The sequence below is a fragment of the Nerophis lumbriciformis genome, linkage group LG22, assembly GCF_033978685.3.
Source record: "Nerophis lumbriciformis linkage group LG22, RoL_Nlum_v2.1, whole genome shotgun sequence".
Taxonomy (NCBI): domain Eukaryota; kingdom Metazoa; phylum Chordata; class Actinopteri; order Syngnathiformes; family Syngnathidae; genus Nerophis; species Nerophis lumbriciformis.
In genome coordinates, this window is record NC_084569.2 from 37,016,606 (window position 1) to 37,037,129 (window position 20,524).

At 39.6% G+C, this 20,524-nt stretch overlaps 1 protein-coding gene across 5 annotated transcripts in view; it reads right to left on the reverse strand.

Moving 5' to 3' along the window:
• LOC133615305 (junction plakoglobin-like) overlaps positions 1-20,524 on the reverse strand; it is a 327,845-nt gene that overhangs the window by 7,983 nt on the left and 299,338 nt on the right. For all 5 annotated transcript variants that reach the window (XM_061973808.2, XM_061973810.2, XM_061973806.2 and 2 more), the window contains one exon: positions 16,295-16,434. In XM_061973808.2, coding sequence (XP_061829792.1) covers positions 16,298-16,434 — 137 coding nt within the window. In that variant the 3' untranslated portion in view covers positions 16,295-16,297. The remainder of the gene's footprint in view (positions 1-16,294; positions 16,435-20,524) is intronic.

The window sequence follows — 20,524 nt, forward strand, 5'->3', positions numbered from 1 at the left end:
CTTTTCCATTTAAAAAAAACGAATTAATAGCGTTCTTGCCTACTGTCCGCTCCTAAAAACAATAGAGCATTGTTTTGGTGTTATTGTGTCCCTTAACCACTAGATGGTGCCAGAAAACCATGAGCATTTGATAAAGTGCAAATGAGTTCAACTGCCATTAAACCACTTAAAAGCCATACACATTTTTGGGGTTGCTATTTATAACATGGAAACAATATTGTGTATATTGTGTGATCCCACATCAGGGCAAGACAAAACTCAACCCAATGGGATGACAATGACAAACCTTGGAGAGGACCGCAGATGTGGGGGGACCCCCCCCCCCCCCCCCCCCCCCCCCCCCCCCCCCCCCCCCCCCTGGGCGACCGATGCAATGGACGTCGAGTGGATCTTGCATAATATTGTGAGAGTCCAGTCCATAGTGGATCTAGTTAATAGTGTGAGAGTCCAGTCCATAGTGGATCTAGTTAATAGTGTGAGAGTCCAGTCCATAGTGGATCTAACATAATAGTGTGAGAGTCCAGTCCATAGTGGATCTAACATAATAGTGTGAGAGTCCAGTCCATAGTGGATCTAACATAATAGTGTGAGAGTCCAGTCCATTGTGGATCTAACATAATAGTGTGAGAGTCCAGTCCATTGTGGATCTCGTTAATAGTGTGAAAGTCCAGTCCATAGTGGATCTAACATAATATTGTGAGAGTCCAGTCCATAGTGGATCTAACATAATAGTGTGAGAGTCCAGTCCATAGTGGATCTAACATAATAGTGTGAGAGTCCAGTCCATAGTGGATCTAACATAATAGTGTGAGAGTCCAGTCCATAGTGGATCTAACATAATATTGTGAGAGTCCAGTCCATGGTGGATCTAGTTAATAGTGTGAGAGTCCAGTCCATGGTGGATCTAACATAATAGTGTGAGAGTCCAGTCCATAGTGGATCTAACATAATAGTGTGAGAGTCCAGTCCATTGTGGATCTAACATAATAGTGTGAGAGTCCAGTCCATAGTGGATCTAACATAATAGTGTGAGAGTCCAGTCCATAGTGGATCTCGTTAATAGTGTTAGAGTCCAGTCCATAGTGGATCTAACATAATAGTGTGAGAGTCCAGTCCATAGTGGATCTTGTTAATAGTGTTAGAGTCCAGTCCATAGTGGATCTCGTTAATAGTGTTAGAGTCCAGTAAATAGTGGATCTAACATAATACTGAGAGTCCAGTCCATAGTGGATCTAACATAATAGTGTGAGAGTCCAGTCCAGTGAGAGTCCAGTCCATTGTGGATCTAACATAATACTGAAAGTCCAGTCCATAGTGGATCTAACATAATAGTGTGAGAGTCCAGTCCATAGTGGATCTAACATAATAGAATGAGAGTCCAGTCCATAGTGGATCTCGTTAATAGTGTTAGAGTCCAGTCCATAGTGGATCTAACATAATACTGAGAGTCCAGTCCATAGTGGATCTAACATAATAGTGTGAGAGTCCAGTCCAGTGAGAGTCCAGTCCATAGTGGATCTAACATAATACTGAGAGTCCAGTCCATAGTGGATCTAACATAATAGTGTGAGAGTCCAGTCCATAGTGGATCTAACATAATAGTGTGAGACTCCAGTCCATAGTGGATCTAACATAATATTGTGAGAGTCTAGTCCATAGTGGATCTAACATAATATTGTGAGAGTCCAGTCCATAGTGGATCTATCATAATAGTGTGAGAGTTCAGTCCATAGTGGATCTAACATAATATTGTGAGAGTCCAGTCCATAGTGGATCCAACATAATAGTGTGAGAGTCCAGTCCATAGTGGATCTAACATAATACTGAGAGTCCAGTCCATTGTGGATCTAACATAATACTGGGAGTCCAGTCCATAGTGGATCTAACATAATAGTGTGAGAGTTCAGTCCATAGTGGATCTAACATAATAGTGTGAGAGTCCAGTCCATAGTGGATCTAACATAATAGTGTGAGAGTCCAGTCCAGTGAGAGTCCAGTCCATTGTGGATCTAACATAATACTGAGAGTCCAGTCCATTGTGGATCTAACATAATACTGAGAGTCCAGTCCATTGTGGATCTAACATAATACTGAGAGTCCAGTCCATAGTGGATCTAACATAATAGTGTGAGAGTCCAGTCCATAGTGGATCTAACATAATAGTGAGAGTCCAGTCCATTGTGGATCTAACATAAAAGTGTGAGAGTCCAGTCCATAGTGGATCTAACATAATAGTGTGAGAGTCCAGTCCATAGTGGATCTCGTTAATAGTGTTAGAGTCCAGTTCCTAGTGGATCTAACATAATAGTGTGAGAGTCCAGTCCAGTGAGAGTCCAGTCCATAGTGGATCTAACATAATAGTGTGAGAGTCCAGTCCATAGTGGATCTAACATAATAGTGTGAGACTCCAGTCCATAGTGGATCTAACATAATAGTGTGAGAGTCCAGTCCATAGTGGATCTAACATAATATTGTGAGAGTCCAGTCCATAGTGGATCTAGTTAATAGTGTGAGAGTCCAGTCCATGGTGGATCTAACATAATAGTGTGAGAGTCCAGTCCATAGTGGATCTAACATAATAGTGTGAGGGTCCAGTCCATAGTGGATCTAACATAATATTGTGAGAGTCCAGTCCATAGTGGATCTAACATAATATTGTGAGAGTCCAGTCCATAGTGGATCTAGTTAATAGTGTGAGAGTCCAGTCCATGGTGGATCTAACATAATAGTGTGAGAGTCCAGTCCATAGTGGATCTAACATAATAGTGTGAGGGTCCAGTCCATAGTGGATCTAACATAATATTGTGAGAGTCCAGTCCATAGTGGATCCAGTTAATAGTGTGAGAGTCCAGTCCATAGTGGATCCAGTTAATAGTGTGAGAGTCCAGTCCATAGTGGATCTAACATAATAGTGTGAGACTCCAGTCCATAGTGGATCTAACATAATAGTGAGAGTCCAGTCCATAGTGGATCTAACATAATAGTGTGAGGGTCCAGTCCATAGTGGATCTAACATAATAGTGTGAGAGTCCAGTCCATAGTGGATCTAACATAATAGTGTGAGAGTCCAGTCCATAGTGGATCTAACATAATAGTGTGAGAGTCCAGTCCATAGTGGATCTAACATAATATTGTGAGAGTCCAGTCCATAGTGGATCTAACATAATAGTGTGAGATTCCAGTCCATAGTGGATCTAACATAATATTGTGAGAGTCCAGTCCATAGTGGATCTAACATAATAGTGTGAGAGTCCAGTCCATAGTGGATCTAACATAATAGTGAGAGTCCAGTCCATAGTGGATCTAACATAATAGTGAGAGTCCAGTCCATAGTGGATCTAACATAATAGTGTGAGAGTTCAGTCCATAGTGGATCTAACATAATATTGTGAGAGTTCAGTCCATAGTGGATCTAACATAATATTGTGAGAGTCCAGTCCATAGTGGATCTATCATAATAGTGTGAGATTCCAGTCCATAGTGGATCTAACATAATATTGTGAGAGTCCAGTCCATAGTGGATCTATCATAATAGTGTGAGAGTTCAGTCCATAGTGGATCTAACATAATATTGTGAGAGTCCAGTCCATAGTGGTTCTAACATAATATTGTGAGAGTCCAGTCCATAGTGGATCTAACATAATAGTGAGAGTCCAGTCCATAGTGGATATAACATAATAGTGAGAGTCCAGTCCATAGTGGATCTAACATAATATTGTGAGAGTCCAGTCCATAGTGGATCTAACATAATAGTGTGAGAGTCCAGTCCATAGTGGATCTCGTTAATAGTGTGAGAGTTCAGTCCATAGTGGATCTAACATAATATTGTGAGAGTCCAGTCCATAGTGGATCTAACATAATAGTGAGAGTCCAGTCCATAGTGGATCTAACATAATAGTGAGAGTCCAGTCCATAGTGGATCTAACATAATAGTGTGAGAGTCCAGTCCATTGTGGAGCTCGTTAATAGTGTGAAAGTCCAGTCCATAGTGGATCTAACATAATATTGTGAGAGTCCAGTCCATAGTGGATCTAACATAATAGTGTGAGAGTCCAGTCCATAGTGGATCCAGTTAATAGTGTGAGAGTCCAGTCCATAGTGGATCCAGTTAATAGTGTGAGAGTCCAGTCCATAGTGGATCTAACATAATAGTGTGAGACTCCAGTCCATAGTGGATCTAACATAATAGTGAGAGTCCAGTCCATAGTGGATCTAACATAATAGTGTGAGGGTCCAGTCCATAGTGGATCTAACATAATAGTGTGAGAGTCCAGTCCATAGTGGATCTAACATAATAGTGTGAGAGTCCAGTCCATAGTGGATCTAACATAATAGTGTGAGAGTCCAGTCCATAGTGGATCTAACATAATATTGTGAGAGTCCAGTCCATAGTGGATCTAACATAATAGTGTGAGATTCCAGTCCATAGTGGATCTAACATAATATTGTGAGAGTCCAGTCCATAGTGGATCTAACATAATAGTGTGAGAGTCCAGTCCATAGTGGATCTAACATAATAGTGAGAGTCCAGTCCATAGTGGATCTAACATAATAGTGAGAGTCCAGTCCATAGTGGATCTAACATAATAGTGAGAGTCCAGTCCATAGTGGATCTAACATAATAGTGTGAGAGTTCAGTCCATAGTGGATCTAACATAATATTGTGAGAGTCCAGTCCATAGTGGATCTATCATAATAGTGTGAGATTCCAGTCCATAGTGGATCTAACATAATATTGTGAGAGTCCAGTCCATAGTGGATCTATCATAATAGTGTGAGAGTTCAGTCCATAGTGGATCTAACATAATATTGTGAGAGTCCAGTCCATAGTGGTTCTAACATAATATTGTGAGAGTCCAGTCCATAGTGGATCTAACATAATAGTGAGAGTCCAGTCCATAGTGGATATAACATAATAGTGAGAGTCCAGTCCATAGTGGATCTAACATAATATTGTGAGAGTCCAGTCCATAGTGGATCTAACATAATAGTGTGAGAGTCCAGTCCATAGTGGATCTCGTTAATAGTGTGAGAGTTCAGTCCATAGTGGATCTAACATAATATTGTGAGAGTCCAGTCCATAGTGGATCTAACATAATAGTGAGAGTCCAGTCCATAGTGGATCTAACATAATAGTGAGAGTCCAGTCCATAGTGGATCTAACATAATAGTGTGAGAGTCCAGTCCATTGTGGAGCTCGTTAATAGTGTGAAAGTCCAGTCCATAGTGGATCTAACATAATATTGTGAGAGTCCAGTCCATAGTGGATCTAACATAATAGTGTGAGAGTCCAGTCCATAGTGGATCTAACATAATAGTGTGAGAGTCCAGTCCATAGTGGATCTAACATAATAGTGAGAGTCCAGTCCATAGTGGATCTAACATAATAGTGTGAGAGTCCAGTCCATAGTGGATCTAGCGTAATAGTGAGGGTGCAGTCCATAGTGGATCTAACATAATAGTGAGAGTCCAGTCCATAGTGGATCTAACATAATAGTGAGAGTCCAGTCCATAGTGGATCTAACATAATAGTGAGAGTCCAGTCCATAGTGGATCTAACATAATAGTGTGAGATTCCAGTCCATAGTGGATCTAACATAATATTGTGAGAGTCCAGTCCATAGTGGATCTAACATAATAGTGTGAGAGTCCAGTCCATGGTGGATCTAACATAATACTGAGAGTCCAGTCCATAGTGGATCTAACATAATAGTGTGAGAGTCCAGTCCAGTGAGAGTCCAGTCCATTGTGGATCTAACATAATAGTGTGAGAGTCCAGTCCATAGTGGATCTAACATAATAGTGTGAGAGTCCAGTCCATAGTGGATCTCGTTAATAGTGTTAGAGTCCAGTAAATAGTGGATCTAACATAATACTGAGAGTCCAGTCCATAGTGGATCTAACATAATACTGAGAGTCCAGTCCATAGTGGATCTAACATAATAGTGTGAGAGTCCAGTCCAGTGAGAGCACAGTCCATTGTGGATCTAACATAATAGTGTGAGAGTCCAGTCCATAGTGGATCTAACATAATAGTGTGAGAGTCCAGTCCATAGTGGATCTCGTTAATAGTGTTAGAGTCCAGTAAATAGTGGATCTAACAAAATACTGAGAGTCCAGTCCATAGTGGATCTAACATAATAGTGTGAGAGTCCAGTCCAGTGAGAGTCCAGTCCATTGTGGATCTAACATAATACTGAGAGTCCAGTCCATAGTGGATCTAACATAATAGTGTGAGAGTCCAGTCCATAGTGGATCTAACATAATAGTGTGAGAGTCCAGTCCATAGTGGATCTAACATAATAGTGTGAGAGTCCAGTCCATAGTGGATCTAACATAATAGTGTGAGAGTCCAGTCCATAGTGGATCTAACATAATATTGTGAAAGTCCAGTCCATAGTGGATCTAACATAATAATGTGAAAGTCCAGTCCATAGTGGATCTAACATAATATTGTGAGAGTCCAGTCCATAGTGGATCTAACATAATATTGTGAGAGTCCAGTCCATAGTGGATCTAGTTAATAGTGTGAGAGTCCAGTCCATAGTGGATCTAACATAATAGTGTGAGAGTCCAGTCCATAGTGGATCTAACATAATAGTGTGAGAGTCCAGTCCATAGTGGATCTAACATAATAGTGTGAGAGTCCAGTCCATAGTGGATCCAGTTAATAGTGTGAGAGTCCAGTCCACAGTGGATCCAGTTAATAGTGTGAGAGTCCAGTCCATAGTGGATCTAACATAATAGTGTGAGAGTCCAGTCCATAGTGGATCTAACATAATAGTGTGAGAGTCCAGTCCATAGTGGATCCAGTTAATAGTGTGAGAGTCCAGTCCATAGTGAATCTAACATAATATTGTGAGAGTCCAGTCCATAGTGGATCTAACATAATAGTGTGAGAGTCCAGTCCATAGTGGATCCAGTTAATAGTGTGAGAGTCCAGTCCATAGTGGATCTAACATAATAGTGTGAGAGTCCAGTCCATAGTGGATCCAGTTAATAGTGTGAGAGTCCAGTCCACAGTGGATCCAGTTAATAGTGTGAGAGTCCAGTCCATAGTGGATCTAACATAATAGTGTGAGAGTCCAGTCCATAGTGGATCTAACATAATAGTGTGAGAGTCCAGTCCATAGTGGATCCAGTTAATAGTGTGAGAGTCCAGTCCATAGTGAATCTAACATAATATTGTGAGAGTCCAGTCCATGGTGGATCTAGTTAATAGTGTGAGAGTCCAGTCCATAGTAGATCTAACATAATAGTGAGAGTCCAGTCCATAGTGGATCTAACATAATAGTGTGAGAGTCCAGTCCATAGTGGATCTAACATAATAGTGAGAGTCCAGTCCATAGTGGATCTAACATAATAGTGAGAGTCCAGTCCATATTGGATCTAACATAATAGTGTGAAAGTCCAGTCCATAGTGGATCTAACATAATATTGTGAGAGTCCAGTCCATGGTGGATCTAGTTAGTAGTGTGAGAGTCCAGTCCATGGTGGATCTAACATAATAGTGTGAGAGTCCAGTCCATAGTGGATCTAACATAATATTGTGAGAGTCCAGTCCATGGTGGATCTAGTTAGTAGTGTGAGAGTCCAGTCCATGGTGGATCTAACATAATAGTGTGAAAGTCCAGTCCATAGTGGATCTAACATAATATTGTGAGAGTCCAGTCCATGGTGGATCTAGTTAGTAGTGTGAGAGTCCAGTCCATGGTGGATCTAACATAATAGTGTGTGAGTCCAGTCCATAGTGGATCTAACATAATAGTGTGAAAGTCCAGTCCATAGTGGATCTAACATAATATTGTGAGAGTCCAGTCCATGGTGGATCTAGTTAATAGTGTGAGAGTCCAGTCCATGGTGGATCTAACATAATAGTTTGAGAGTCCAGTCCATAGTGGATCTAACATAATAGTGTGAGAGTCCAGTCCGTAGTGGATCCTGTTAATAGTGTGAGAGTCCAGTCCATAGTTGGGCCAGCAGGAGATCATCTTGAGTGGAGACAGGTCAGATAACTACAAATATGGATCTCATCACTGTAGTATTGATCTGGCACCAATACAACACTTTGAATAGATGATGTATTACGTGTCAATATCAAGTGAATTAAGGAAAGTTGAATTAAATCCACTGTGAACTGATACAGACTTTAAATGAAAGTTATGCAGATACATTTTCATTTTTAAATGGACAGATCAGTAATAGTAATGGTACTGACAAGAATGGTCAGTGATTGGTTTCTTCTGGTTCTGATGTTTTCTTGTATCTCAACACAAATAATGAGGACTGTAGGGATTGTGGAGTAGTTCATACACTGATGTCTTTACAAGGCATACCAACAGGATGCTTTTGTGTTACCAGTTGATCCTATCTGAGCTAAATAGACAAACAAAGCTGTGCCAAGATCAGCACAAAGTTGCGCCGTGGTACAGTACCGAGTTGGCAAAAGCATCAGCTTCTTCTTTCCTCTCACATGCGTGGTAATTTGGCGCCAGAACAAGTAACATTTATTTTGGAAAAAGAAAAGGCTTCTGGGTAAAAGTACATAAAGATCCCGGTTCCTCTTTAAAAATAGTAGCAGTACACAATCTGAGTAGCACAATATCCAGTACATATCGTCTCTAGAATTTGCAAGTTTTAAAGTTGAACTTCTGAAGCGATGTCATGTGTCCCTAACAAGGTTTATGTTAAGTCAATAAAGTTATCTTAGTTATTATATCGTGCAGTTACTGTAATATCTAAGATTGAGTAAAACATTGGAACCGAAATGTCCTGACTAGTGTTGTCCCGATACCAATATTTTGGAAACTGGTACCAACATTTTTTCGATACTTTTCTGTACTTTGATACTTTTCTAAATAAAGGGCACCACAAAAAATTGCATTATTGGCTTTATTTGAACAAAAAATCTGACAGTACGTTAAACATATGTTTATAATTGCAAGTTTGTCCTTAAATAAAATAGTGAACGTACAAGACAACTTGTCTTTTATTAGTAAGTACCGTATTTTTCGGACTATAAGTCACAGTTTTTTCATAGTTTGGCCGGGGGTGCGACTTATACTCAGGAGCGACTTATGTGTGAAATAATGAACACATTAGCGTAAAATATCGAATAATATTATTTATCTCATTCACGTAAGAGACTAGACGTATAAGATTTCATGGGATTTAGCGATTAGGAGTGACAGATTGTTTGGTAAATGTATAGCATGTTCTATATGTTGTACCGTATTTTTCGGAATATAAGTCGCGCCGGCCGAAAATGCATAATAAAGAAGGAAAAAAACATATATAAGTCGCACTATGAAAAAAACTGCGACTTATATTCCGAAAAATACGGTAGTTATTTGAATGACTCTTACCATAATATGTTACGTTAACATACCAGTTGGTTATTTATGCCTCATATAACGTACACTTATTCAGCCTGTTGTTCCAAAAATGCGACTTATACTCCAGTGCATGTTTTTTTCCTTCTTTATTATGGATTTTCGGCCGGTGGGACTTATACTCCGGAGCGACTTATAACCGGAAAAATACGGTAATATACCGAAAATATTGTATGATTACAAGAACATTTGAAAGAGAATATATTCTGCTGTACCCAACTATTCAAATAATAGATTTGACATGCAACTTGCAGGGTTTACTATTAGGTATCGGTGTAACTGAAAAAAAATATCTACCGTATTTTTCGGACTATAAGTCGCAGTTTTTTTCATAGTTTGGCCGGGGGTGCGACTTATACTCAGGAGCGTCTTATGTGTGAAATTAACACACTAACGTAAAATATCAAATAATATTATTTGGCTCATTCACGTAAGAGACTAGACGTATAAGATTTCATGGGATTTAGCGATTAGGAGTGACAGATTGTTTGGTAAACGTATAGCATGTTCTATATGTTATAGTCAAATGTCTATTCTTGGTGTTGGCTTTTATCAAATACATTTCCCCCAAAAATGCGACTTATAAATGTTTTTTTCCTTCTTTATTATGCATTTTCGGCCGGTGCGACCTATACTCCGGTGCGACTTATACTCCGAAAAATACGGTAAACAAACAAAGGCTCCTAATTTTGTGTCATTTATCATTCTATTATTTCGTTAAAATTATTAAGGACAAGTGGTAGAAAATTAATTATTAATCTACTTGTTCATTTACTGTTAATATCTGCTTATTTTCTCCTTTAACAAGTTCTATCTACACTTCTGTTAAAATGTAATAATCACTTATTCTTCTGTTGTTTGATACTTTACATTAGTTTTGGATGATACCACAAATTTGGGTATCATTCGATACCAAGTAGTTACAGGATCATACATTGGTCATATTCATACTTGCCAACCTTGAGACCTCTGATTTCGGGAGGTGGGGGCCATGGCCGGGGGTGGGGTGGGGCGTGGTTAAGAGGGGAGGAGTATATTGACAGCTAGAATTCACCAAGTCAAGTATTTCATACATATATATATATATATATAAATAAAATAAAGACTTGACTTTCAGTGAATTCTAGCTGTATATATATATATACACATCCTGAAAATATGCAAACAAAACTGTGTTTAGATAATTGATACTTCAAACTTGCATAAATAAATCTTAAGGAATTTAACATAAGTTGGCTTCTGAGAGCTTCAAAATGTAATGAATAAAATGCTAAAGTTGTTGATAAACAAGCAATTATTTTAAAAATTAAATATGGTCATTTTAAATGAATTATTATGATAATTTAAAATTAATTATTTCAAATATGTTTATTTTAATGTATAATTCTATGGCTGGATGTAATAGGGAGTCAGAAAAAATACAAATAAAAATACAATTAATTTTGATGTTTTTAGCAAAATATAGTAAACTATTTATTTATTAAATTAATAAATATATTCATTTTATCTCTAGTCTGGATGATTTAGTTCTTGTCACCCTGTTGTCCTCCCGTCGTGAAAAAAGGCTGTCCTCACTCAGGTCCGCAAGGACCTGGAGGGGGCGTGGCCTCCAGCTCCGGCTGAAAAATCGGGAGATTTTCGGGAGAATATTTGTCCCGGGAGGTTTTCGGGTGAGGCGCTGAATTTCGGGAGTCTCCCGGAAATTTCGGGAGGGTTGGCAAGTATGGTCATATTTAAAGTCCTCATGTGTCCAGGGACATATTTCCTGAGTTTATAAACATAATATACATTTAAAAAAACGAAAGAAGATGTTGTGATGCCAAAAAATTATCGACGTAATCATAGTAGTATCGACTAGATACGCTCCTGTACTTGGTATCATTACAGTGGATGTGACGACGACCTGGAGCGCGGGGTGTGGCGGAGCGGTACTTTTCAGAGGCGGTATAGTACCAAATATGATTCATTAGTATCGCGGTACTATTCTAATACTGGTATACCATATAACCCTCGTCCTGACAGAGCACAAATGGTTTTGGTCCCACCCTATGGACAAGCGGTGTCCACTGTCTGCCTGTCTTATTATCCCTCGAATGGACTCATTTTGCCTTAAAAACTAACGATTAAGGTGAAGTTATAACACTGAAGGGCCGCTCAGCAAGAGGTGCTTTAAAACATAGCGAGCTAACGTCCATTCGCAGTCGGCAGTGTTTTAGCTACTTCTAAATCACTTATCCTCGCCTCCATGGCGACAAATAAAGTGAGTTTCTTACAAGTATCATTATCACTGCAAGACGAGGAATAGCTAAACATGCTTCACTACACACTGTAGGAGGATACAATAGCCGCTAACAGCAAGCTAGCACTCCAGAATGTAAACAAATGTCATGGGTGGATCCACACAAATATAGACAGTATCGCTACCAAGTACAAAACCCGTACATAGTCAAGACTACAATGATTACATCGATTTTTTTTTATTTTCACAAATTGTTTGTCATTTTTTATTGACTATAAACCCGGAAAATGTTAGGCAACTTATAAGCAGAAACGGTGTGTAGACAGAAAAGGAAGAATGGACGCATTTTGCCTTAAAAACTAACGATTAAGGTAAGCTATACTAGGCTGACCATATTGTGAAATCCCAAAAAGAGGACACATATATGCGTGCCAAGGCCGGGACTAGGTGAACATTTGCCAATGATACTCCAACTTGCTTTATAAATAATATATTTATTTAAATAAAGCATTTTGTCTCCTCTGTTGACAGCAGTGTTGCCGCTAGGAATTTTCAAAATGGGGTCCCAGGGACCCCATCAAATCATAAAAATGGGGTCCCACCAGTGACGTGCAGTCACTAGAGGCAGGTGAGGCGGGGCCTCACCTGCCATCATGGAAAGAAAAAAAATGTAAAAAGAAAAAAAATTAATTAAATTGTAAAATGTATCCAGTGATTATACTATAAAGTTATTTTCCATTTAACTTCACCAGTTTTAGATTATTTTTATTCAAAATCGCTGAATTTTCACATTTGCCGTTCAAATACTGAGAAGAGACGGTGCGGTGAACAGCAGCCAGTTGAGGCACGTCACTCAGTGCCTCAACATGGATTGCGGACTCGGCTAACTGCTGGCCTGCTGTGCAGTGAGACCGTATTGCGATATGAATTATATTATACATTTCCATAGTTTAGTTAGCTGAGGTATATAATGTACAGTGTATTTTGTCAACAACTGTATGTGTGTAACGCATTTCTTGTGCTGAGCGATCATAAAACTGCTGCAAAGACGCACTGGCGGAGGCTTGCGTAATCCCGCCTCCTGGTGCCGGTTAATGCACCCCCCGATGGGAGCGCCACACCAACCAAAGCCCACATCCAAACCCTCCACGTGCAAGACCGAATCCACCCAAAAAAAGTCACTTAACAAGAAGCCAAAAAGTGCAAAAACAACAATGCTCGCGCCGGAGGAGCCGTGAACGACTGCAGGGACACATTAGGTACACCTACAGACTGCAGCACGGATTTCATATTTCATTCATTCACAACTCCTCCAACACGAACATTATTGTTTTTGCACTTTTTGGCTTCTTATTGAGCTGCTGTATTTTTTGGTTGGGTTGTTTATTTCTTTTGAGTAACTTACTTCTACATTTCTAAAAGGGGAGGAATGTAATAGAGTGATCTATGTTTGTCTGTTGCCATCTCCTGGTGAATGTTGGCTATAGCGTACTGGGGTTACTTTTTGGTTGGCCAATGATTTACGTGGTGTTGCGCACCTGACGTCAAGTGTGTTGAGTCTGTTCTGAAGTCTACAGTAAAGAGACGTACTTCATCACCTCGCCTGGTTATTGCCTCCAACTCAATATATTACATAAAGGTAAGACCATAATAACGTTTTTTTTTATTAAATGTGCTTTTTTGTGTGCTACAGTTCATATGTGTAAAGTTAAAGTTAAGTTAAAGTGCCAATGATTGTCACACACACACTATGTGTAATGAAATTTGCCCTCTGCATTTGACCCATCCCTTGATCACCCCCTGGGGTGTGAGGGGAGCAGTGGGCAGCAGCGGCGCCGCGCCTGGGAATCATTTTTGGTGATTTAACCCCCAATTCCAACCCTTGATGCTGAGTGCCAAGCAGGGAAGAATGCTGGTATGAGCTTTTAAACATAACCCGTTAACTGCTGCCAATCAAATGGTGAATAAGATACTCTTTAGGGTTCATATGTTTGTAAATCTGACTGTGATGAAGTCAGTGCCTCACCAGCCATCAACCTCACCGCACGTCACTGGGTCCCACAGTCAATTTTTGGGGTCCCACTTTTTTGTTAGCATTTTGAAAACAAATGACAAACGTATGCATTATCCTGTTATATCTCACATTCTATATTGTGTTTTGGAAAAAGGTTGTCATAAACGTTACTTCATTCATTAAAAAAAAAAAATACAAAAATAAAACAAATGTGTATACATATGTAAATGTATTCAGTTATAAACACTTTCTTCTTTCCTTCATGGATCTAAACTTTACCACTGCTGGTAGTTTTTTCTATGTTTTTATTGAATAAGTTGTAGGTGTATTTATTTCAGTATAAAAGTGTCAAAAGTGTTTTGCTTGGGTCATGAAATGATGATAATGGTGTGCCAGGGCATACATACATTTTATATTTAACGCTTAAATCTCTGGAGTCTACATCAACTTCACATCTATCCCTCATTTCTAAATGTTTTAGTGTTTTTTATGTTGTTTTTTTGTTTGTTTGTTGTCCGCCCTTTTTTGTCAAACAAAACTATGTTTTTAATGGCAAACACACAAAATATGCAAAATCTTCCACCAAAAATATTTTTCTTAGTAATGGGAACCTTGGATAGGTCAATAATTCATAATAACATTGATTTTGATTCAATATTATGTTTTGAGCAATGACAGTTTGAAAGAAAAAAAAAAACAGCTTTGTTTTATTAGTCAACATTGCAACTTTTTCTAAATTACATTTCACCTTTAAGCTTTTTTATTTCACTTTTGTTATGTTTTTGTTTATTTTAATAGTATTTTTACAATGTGCCGTGGGCCTTTAAAACATTAGCTGTGGGCCGCAAATGGTATAAAAAAAAATGTTAAAAATCTGCGTCCTTTCTGATTTCAATGCGTTAAAAAGACACAAAAAGTGTGTTAACGCCAACACTGCTTGACAGTATAACAAAATAAGTCACACTTATATTCTGTAACATTCACAGTTTTGGAAAAAAGTGCAGAGGTAGAAATATTCAAAATAACCTCTTGTATATAATCTAAACATAAATAATGCCTCAAAACAAGTTAATTCAATTTAAACAAGAAACAGCAGACAAGCTCTCGCCCTGCACAGCTGTTTTGTGCTTTGTAGTGTCCATATGGGCTTGTAGATCTTTATTTGCCACAGATATATACCTTCCTGCTTTGCACACAGTGCATTCTGCTTTCCATGTGTCACGGCCAGGACCAAAACACACATACTTTTCCCGCAAATCATCCGTGAAGTTGCATTTACGTTTCGGCTTCTCTCCTGTGTCCTGTCTGTCTCTCCACTGTCTCGCTCTCTCGCTCTCTGTCTCTGCCCCTCCCAGGGGCGTCACTAGCTTTTAAGGACAGGGGGGGGCTTTGACCCCAGGAGATGCACAGGATGCGAGTGAATGTTACGCACGAGCACAAAACTTCACAAACGGCTAACAAAGACTTAGAAATTATTCATTGTTATTATTATTATTTTAAAAAAATGCACGGGACGAAATGAAATGCTCCCCGGGACGATGGCTTTTAACCATATATTTTCTTTTTCTTTTTATGTATTTATTCATTTTACATTTTATATTAAATGTCTTGGTTTTTCCTCCCTCTGAAAATCCTATTAAATGTTTAACAAGCCATCCTATAATAATAAAACAGCTATTAATGTAACAATACAATAAAACAAATATATTTAATGATGTTTTTTTTCATTATTTTAACAATTGGCTAATGTATATTACTTTATATAGATTCTACAAGAAACACAAAACTTAAAAAATAAATGATTTACAATTGCACACACAAGGTTTCGTGCAGCTTCACTCATTGTAAAGGAAGATAATGTGCTTCGTACACCTGCAGGACCGCAAGCAAGGTCGCAGAGAAAATGTGGGCTGGAATTTGAGTGATGTGGGCATGTTCTATATGAACAAGTGGAATGGATTGGATACCGACGCACGAAAGGGGCTCTCTACCTTACGCTACGAAGTGAGGGGAAACTGAGTGAATAATAACAGGTTATATGATTATTTATTTAAACTCATATTTGGGCCACTTTATAATGAATATGTCGGCATTTATTTGTAAAAACAAAACAAAACAACACCAAATTATTTAGGGGGGCTTAAGAATATTTTAGGGGGGCTTGAGCACCCCTAAAATAGGCCTAACAACGCCAATGGCCCCTCCCTCATGAATGTTGCTGCGTGCGCACACCTTCACAATTTGTTTTGTTTTTAACCCCTTCTTAACCCTGGACGTATATTGAAAATACACGCAACCCTAACTCAAAATACGGACATGTGAGGCATTTAAGAAACCCCGCCCTGACAAAAGAGACATGTACGGGGAAAAGAGGACGTATGGTCAGTCTAACCTGTACCAACATATTGGTATCGGGACAACCCTATTCAGATGTATTATTACATTTTGCACTAATCTCCTTTGTCACCCTTAACACAAAGCTACAATGTCAATGTTTTGTTTTGATAACTTGGCACGGTGAGTTCAAAACTGGAGGGTAAGCCAACAAAGTATTTACCTACATTTAACTTAGAAGTGTGCTACATTTGTTTGTGCATTTTTGAGTTCTATTTGATGAGAACACACAGCCGTGGGTGCACCTGTATTCACCTGTTAGAGTGGTTCAGGGTAGGCCTGCCTTGGGTCGTGGCTCATCTCAGGCATGTAGGTCTCATGGAGGTCAGGGTCTAATGGCAGAGTGTCCAGGGGAAGCTCAGCATAGCCATAGGGAGGGTAGGCCCCATCTAACTCTTAAACAGTAGGAAAGAAAAAGACATGTTTTTATTCTAAAGCCAAGAAGACACAGGTGCTTCAATTATGCTGTCAAAGGAAGGGATCATTGTCATTAAAAAAAAAAAAAAACTCATCACATTATGTAGCAATTACTTTCTGCGTGACTGTAGAGTACAAACCCCGTTTCCATATGAGTTGGGAAATTGTGTTAGATGTAAATATAAACGGAATACAATGATTTGCAAATCATTTTCAACCCATATTCAGTTGAATATGCTACAAAGACAACATATTTGATGTTCAAACTCATAAACTTTTTTTTTTTGCAAATAATCATTAACTTTAGAATTTGATGCCAGCAACACGTGACAAAGAAGTTGGGAAAGGTGGCAATAAATACTGATAAAGTTGAGGAATGCTCATCAAACACTTATTTGGAACATCCCACAGGTGTGCAGGCTAATTGGGAACAGGTGGGTGCCATGATTGGGTGTAAAAGTTGATTCCATGAAATGCTCAGTCATTCACAAACAAGGATGGGGCGAGGGTCACCACTTTGTCAACAAATGCGTGAGCAAATTGTTGAACAGTTTAAGAAAAACCTTTCTCAACCAGCTATTGCAAGGAATTTAGGGATTTCACCATCTACGGTCAGAGAATCTGGAGAAATCACTGCACGTAAGCAGCTAAGCCCGTGACATTCGATCCTTCAGGCTGTACTGCATCAACAAGTGACATCCGTGCGTAAAAGGATATCACCACATGGGCTCAGGAACACTTCACAAACCCACTGTCAGTAACTACAGTTGGTCGCTACATCTGTAAGTGCAAGTTAAAACTCTCCTATGCAAGGCGAAAACCGTTTATCAACAACACCCAGAAACGCCGTCGGCTTCGCTGGGCCTGAGCTCATCTAAGATGGACTGATACAAAGTGGAAAAGTGTTCTGTGATCTGACGAGTCCACATTTCAAATTGTTTTTGGAAACTGTTGACGTCGTGTCCTCCGGACCAAAGAGGAAAAGAACCATCCGGATTGTTATAGGCGCAAAGTTGAAAAGCCAGCATCTGTGATGGTATGGGGGTGTATTAGTGCCCAAGAAATGGGTAACTTACACATCTGTGAAGTCGCCATTAATGCTGAAAGGTACATACAGGTTTTGGAGCAACATATGTTGCCATCCAAGCAACGTTACCATGGACGCCCCTGCTTATTTCAGCAAGACAATGCCAAGCCACGTGTTACATCAACGTGGCTTCCTAGTAAAAGAGTGCGGGTACTAGACTGGCCTGCCTGTAGTCCAGATCTGTCTCCCATTGAAAATGTGTGGCGCATTATGAAGCCTAAAATACCACAACGGAGACCCCCGGACTGTTGAACAACTTAAGCTGAACATCAAGCAAGAATGGGAAAGAATTCCACCTGAGAAGCTTCAAAAATGTGTCTCCTCAGTTCCCAAACCTTTACTGAGTGTTGTTAAAAGGAAAGGCCATGTAACACAGTGGTGAACATGCCCTTTCCCAACTACTTTGGCACGTGTTGCAGCCATGAAATTCTAAGTTAATTATTACTTGCAAAAAAAAATAAAGTTTATCAGTTTGAACATCAAATATGTTGTCTTTGTAGCATATTCAACTGAATATGGGTTGAAAAGGATTTGCAAATCATTGTATTCCATTTATATTTACATCTAACACAATTTCCCAACTCATATGGAAACGGGGTTTGTACTTCAATTATAAAAATAAAAAAAATCGCCATGTTTTCCCCTTTGAATGTCTTGGCCCAGAGACAAATTGGTCAACGGGTAGAGAGAAATGTGAGAAAATGGATGTGGCGAGGCTCTAGTCAGCTCAGGCAAAGTCATATTGAGTACTCTCAACTTGGTATTTATTGGTTCCAAAGTGCAAAAACAGTCCAAAAAAAAAAAGTCCAAAATAGATTTCCATCGTATCATAGAAGGAGCCAGCAATGGAGTTCAAGATCAACTCACTTTAGAGTCAACAATTAAAAAGCCACAGACTAGGTTACAGTAGGGAAGGGATTCATGCTGTATGGTCGAATTCCTGGGTAGATCTTGTGTGCAATGCAGTCTGCTGAAAATGATAAAAAGGGCCACTCTGTGTGCTAAAGTGGATAGTGCACCCCCGAATTCGTCACGTTTCGTGTATCTTTCTCACTGGCACTCATCGAGGGCGGACGCTCCCCTTTCCTCTCCTGCTTGCTTCTTTGTCTTGTCTTAACTTTCTTGGTGCCTCTTTTTGCACTGCTCTCCAAATCTAAACATTGGAACTATTTAACTGGCCACAACGAAATTGACAAGATCTTGGGTTTAGGGGAACCTGCTTGTCGTGACGGAGCGGTTGTTGCTGGACACACGACGGACTCTTGGGAGAAGAAGGAGTGCCGCATGCCTGGCGACCCTTTTCAGTCGAGGACTTGAAGATATCTACCTGTTCGGAATTATGACAACAGGACATCTGCTGATTGGAGTAAGCGTTGCTCTGGTTTGTCGACAAATTGGAAGTTGCTGGCAGTCTTCAAAGTACCCCAAAGCTGCCACAAATGATTGGAGGATGCGGGAAGAACTGTGGACACTCCTGTGATTTGGACTGTCTGCCCCGCAGGATGAATTTGAGGACCAGTCATAGACAATTTAGAGTGAAAAGCAAATTTTATTTTCACTCGTATACAAAACATTGTAACTTGGATTGTTTCCCTGGCTTGGAGACTCTCCTGAAGGACAGTGCGGCGAAGACACAACAAACTCCCTTCTTGTCTCTCATGGACACACACCTGTTGTTGTTGACTTTGGACTGACTATCGGCTGCACGACATCAAGGCCGCGGAACAGAGACACACTGCAGGCTTACACACACACATGCATCCACAAAAAAAATCTACGCCACACACACATACCCCACCCCCAATCCAACGCCCTCGACGCAAATCCCATAGGGGTGATGGAAGAGCTGCGGCCTGCCACCATGACCCCGCACTCCCTTCCCTTTGTTGCTAGATATCTGGAGATGTATGTTGTAATATGTATATGTGCTTTGCTATGGAGGTTTTTTCCCACTCCAGACTGGGCCCCCTTAGGAGCCCAGTCTAGATTGTATTTTTTTACTCATCCTTCCCCATCCTTTTTCCCCATCTTTTACGGGGCGACCCATCAGCGTTCCTGTTCTGTAACCCTGTACACCGTTTGTTTGTCTAATCTTGAACGGGTTTGTGCTGAAAACAAAGTTTCGTTGTACTTGTGCAATGACTATAAAGACCTATCCTATCAGCGCCATATGAATCCCCTTCCTACTGTACCTGCATTGTAACCCGTGGTAGAGCTGTTCACAGATCTGAAGTGCATCCCCTTATAAACCTCAATACCTTCCCACTGCGCATCAATATTTAAACAAACCTAATGACGTAATGATAACCAACACATAAATAATAAATAACATACAAACAATAATAGGCTACTTGGTGTATCTCAAAGCCTCACATATTGTGAGGGTCATGTGATCAGCACCACCGGAAAAAATAATGGTGCAGTTCGGTTGAGGAGACCTCAGACAGAAAAGTACCGTACGTTCCGGATTATAAAACACTACTTTTTTCCTACACTTTGAATATTGCGGCTTATAAAACTGTGCAACTGATTTATTGATTTTTTTCCGCTATTTGCCATAAGGTTTTGTGTTTAATGGTTGTCATTAAACTCTCCCGAGCATAAGACTAAAATGGTGTGTTATTGTTTATGCTACGGCACCATCTTTTGGGCAAGTTCGTTCACTGCATATGTAACGGGTACAAGAAATACTTTGATTATTTGAGTGAAATTCCTGCTAAAGTATGTATATTGTTTTGTTATGAGGTCCAATTGCGCCATCTGCTGGTACCTAAAAGTCTGTAAACATGACCGCAAACCGGAAGCTGTTAGCAGACGTTCTGCTCTCTGCTAATGGTAAGCCACAGTCTGATATTGCTCTGCAAAGTATTATAAATTTCATTAAAGCTAACGTGAGATGTACTGTAAGATACACAATTATTTAACAGCAGTTGAAATGCTATATTGGTGAAATTTTGTTTTTAATTGGTTGTTGCTCATGT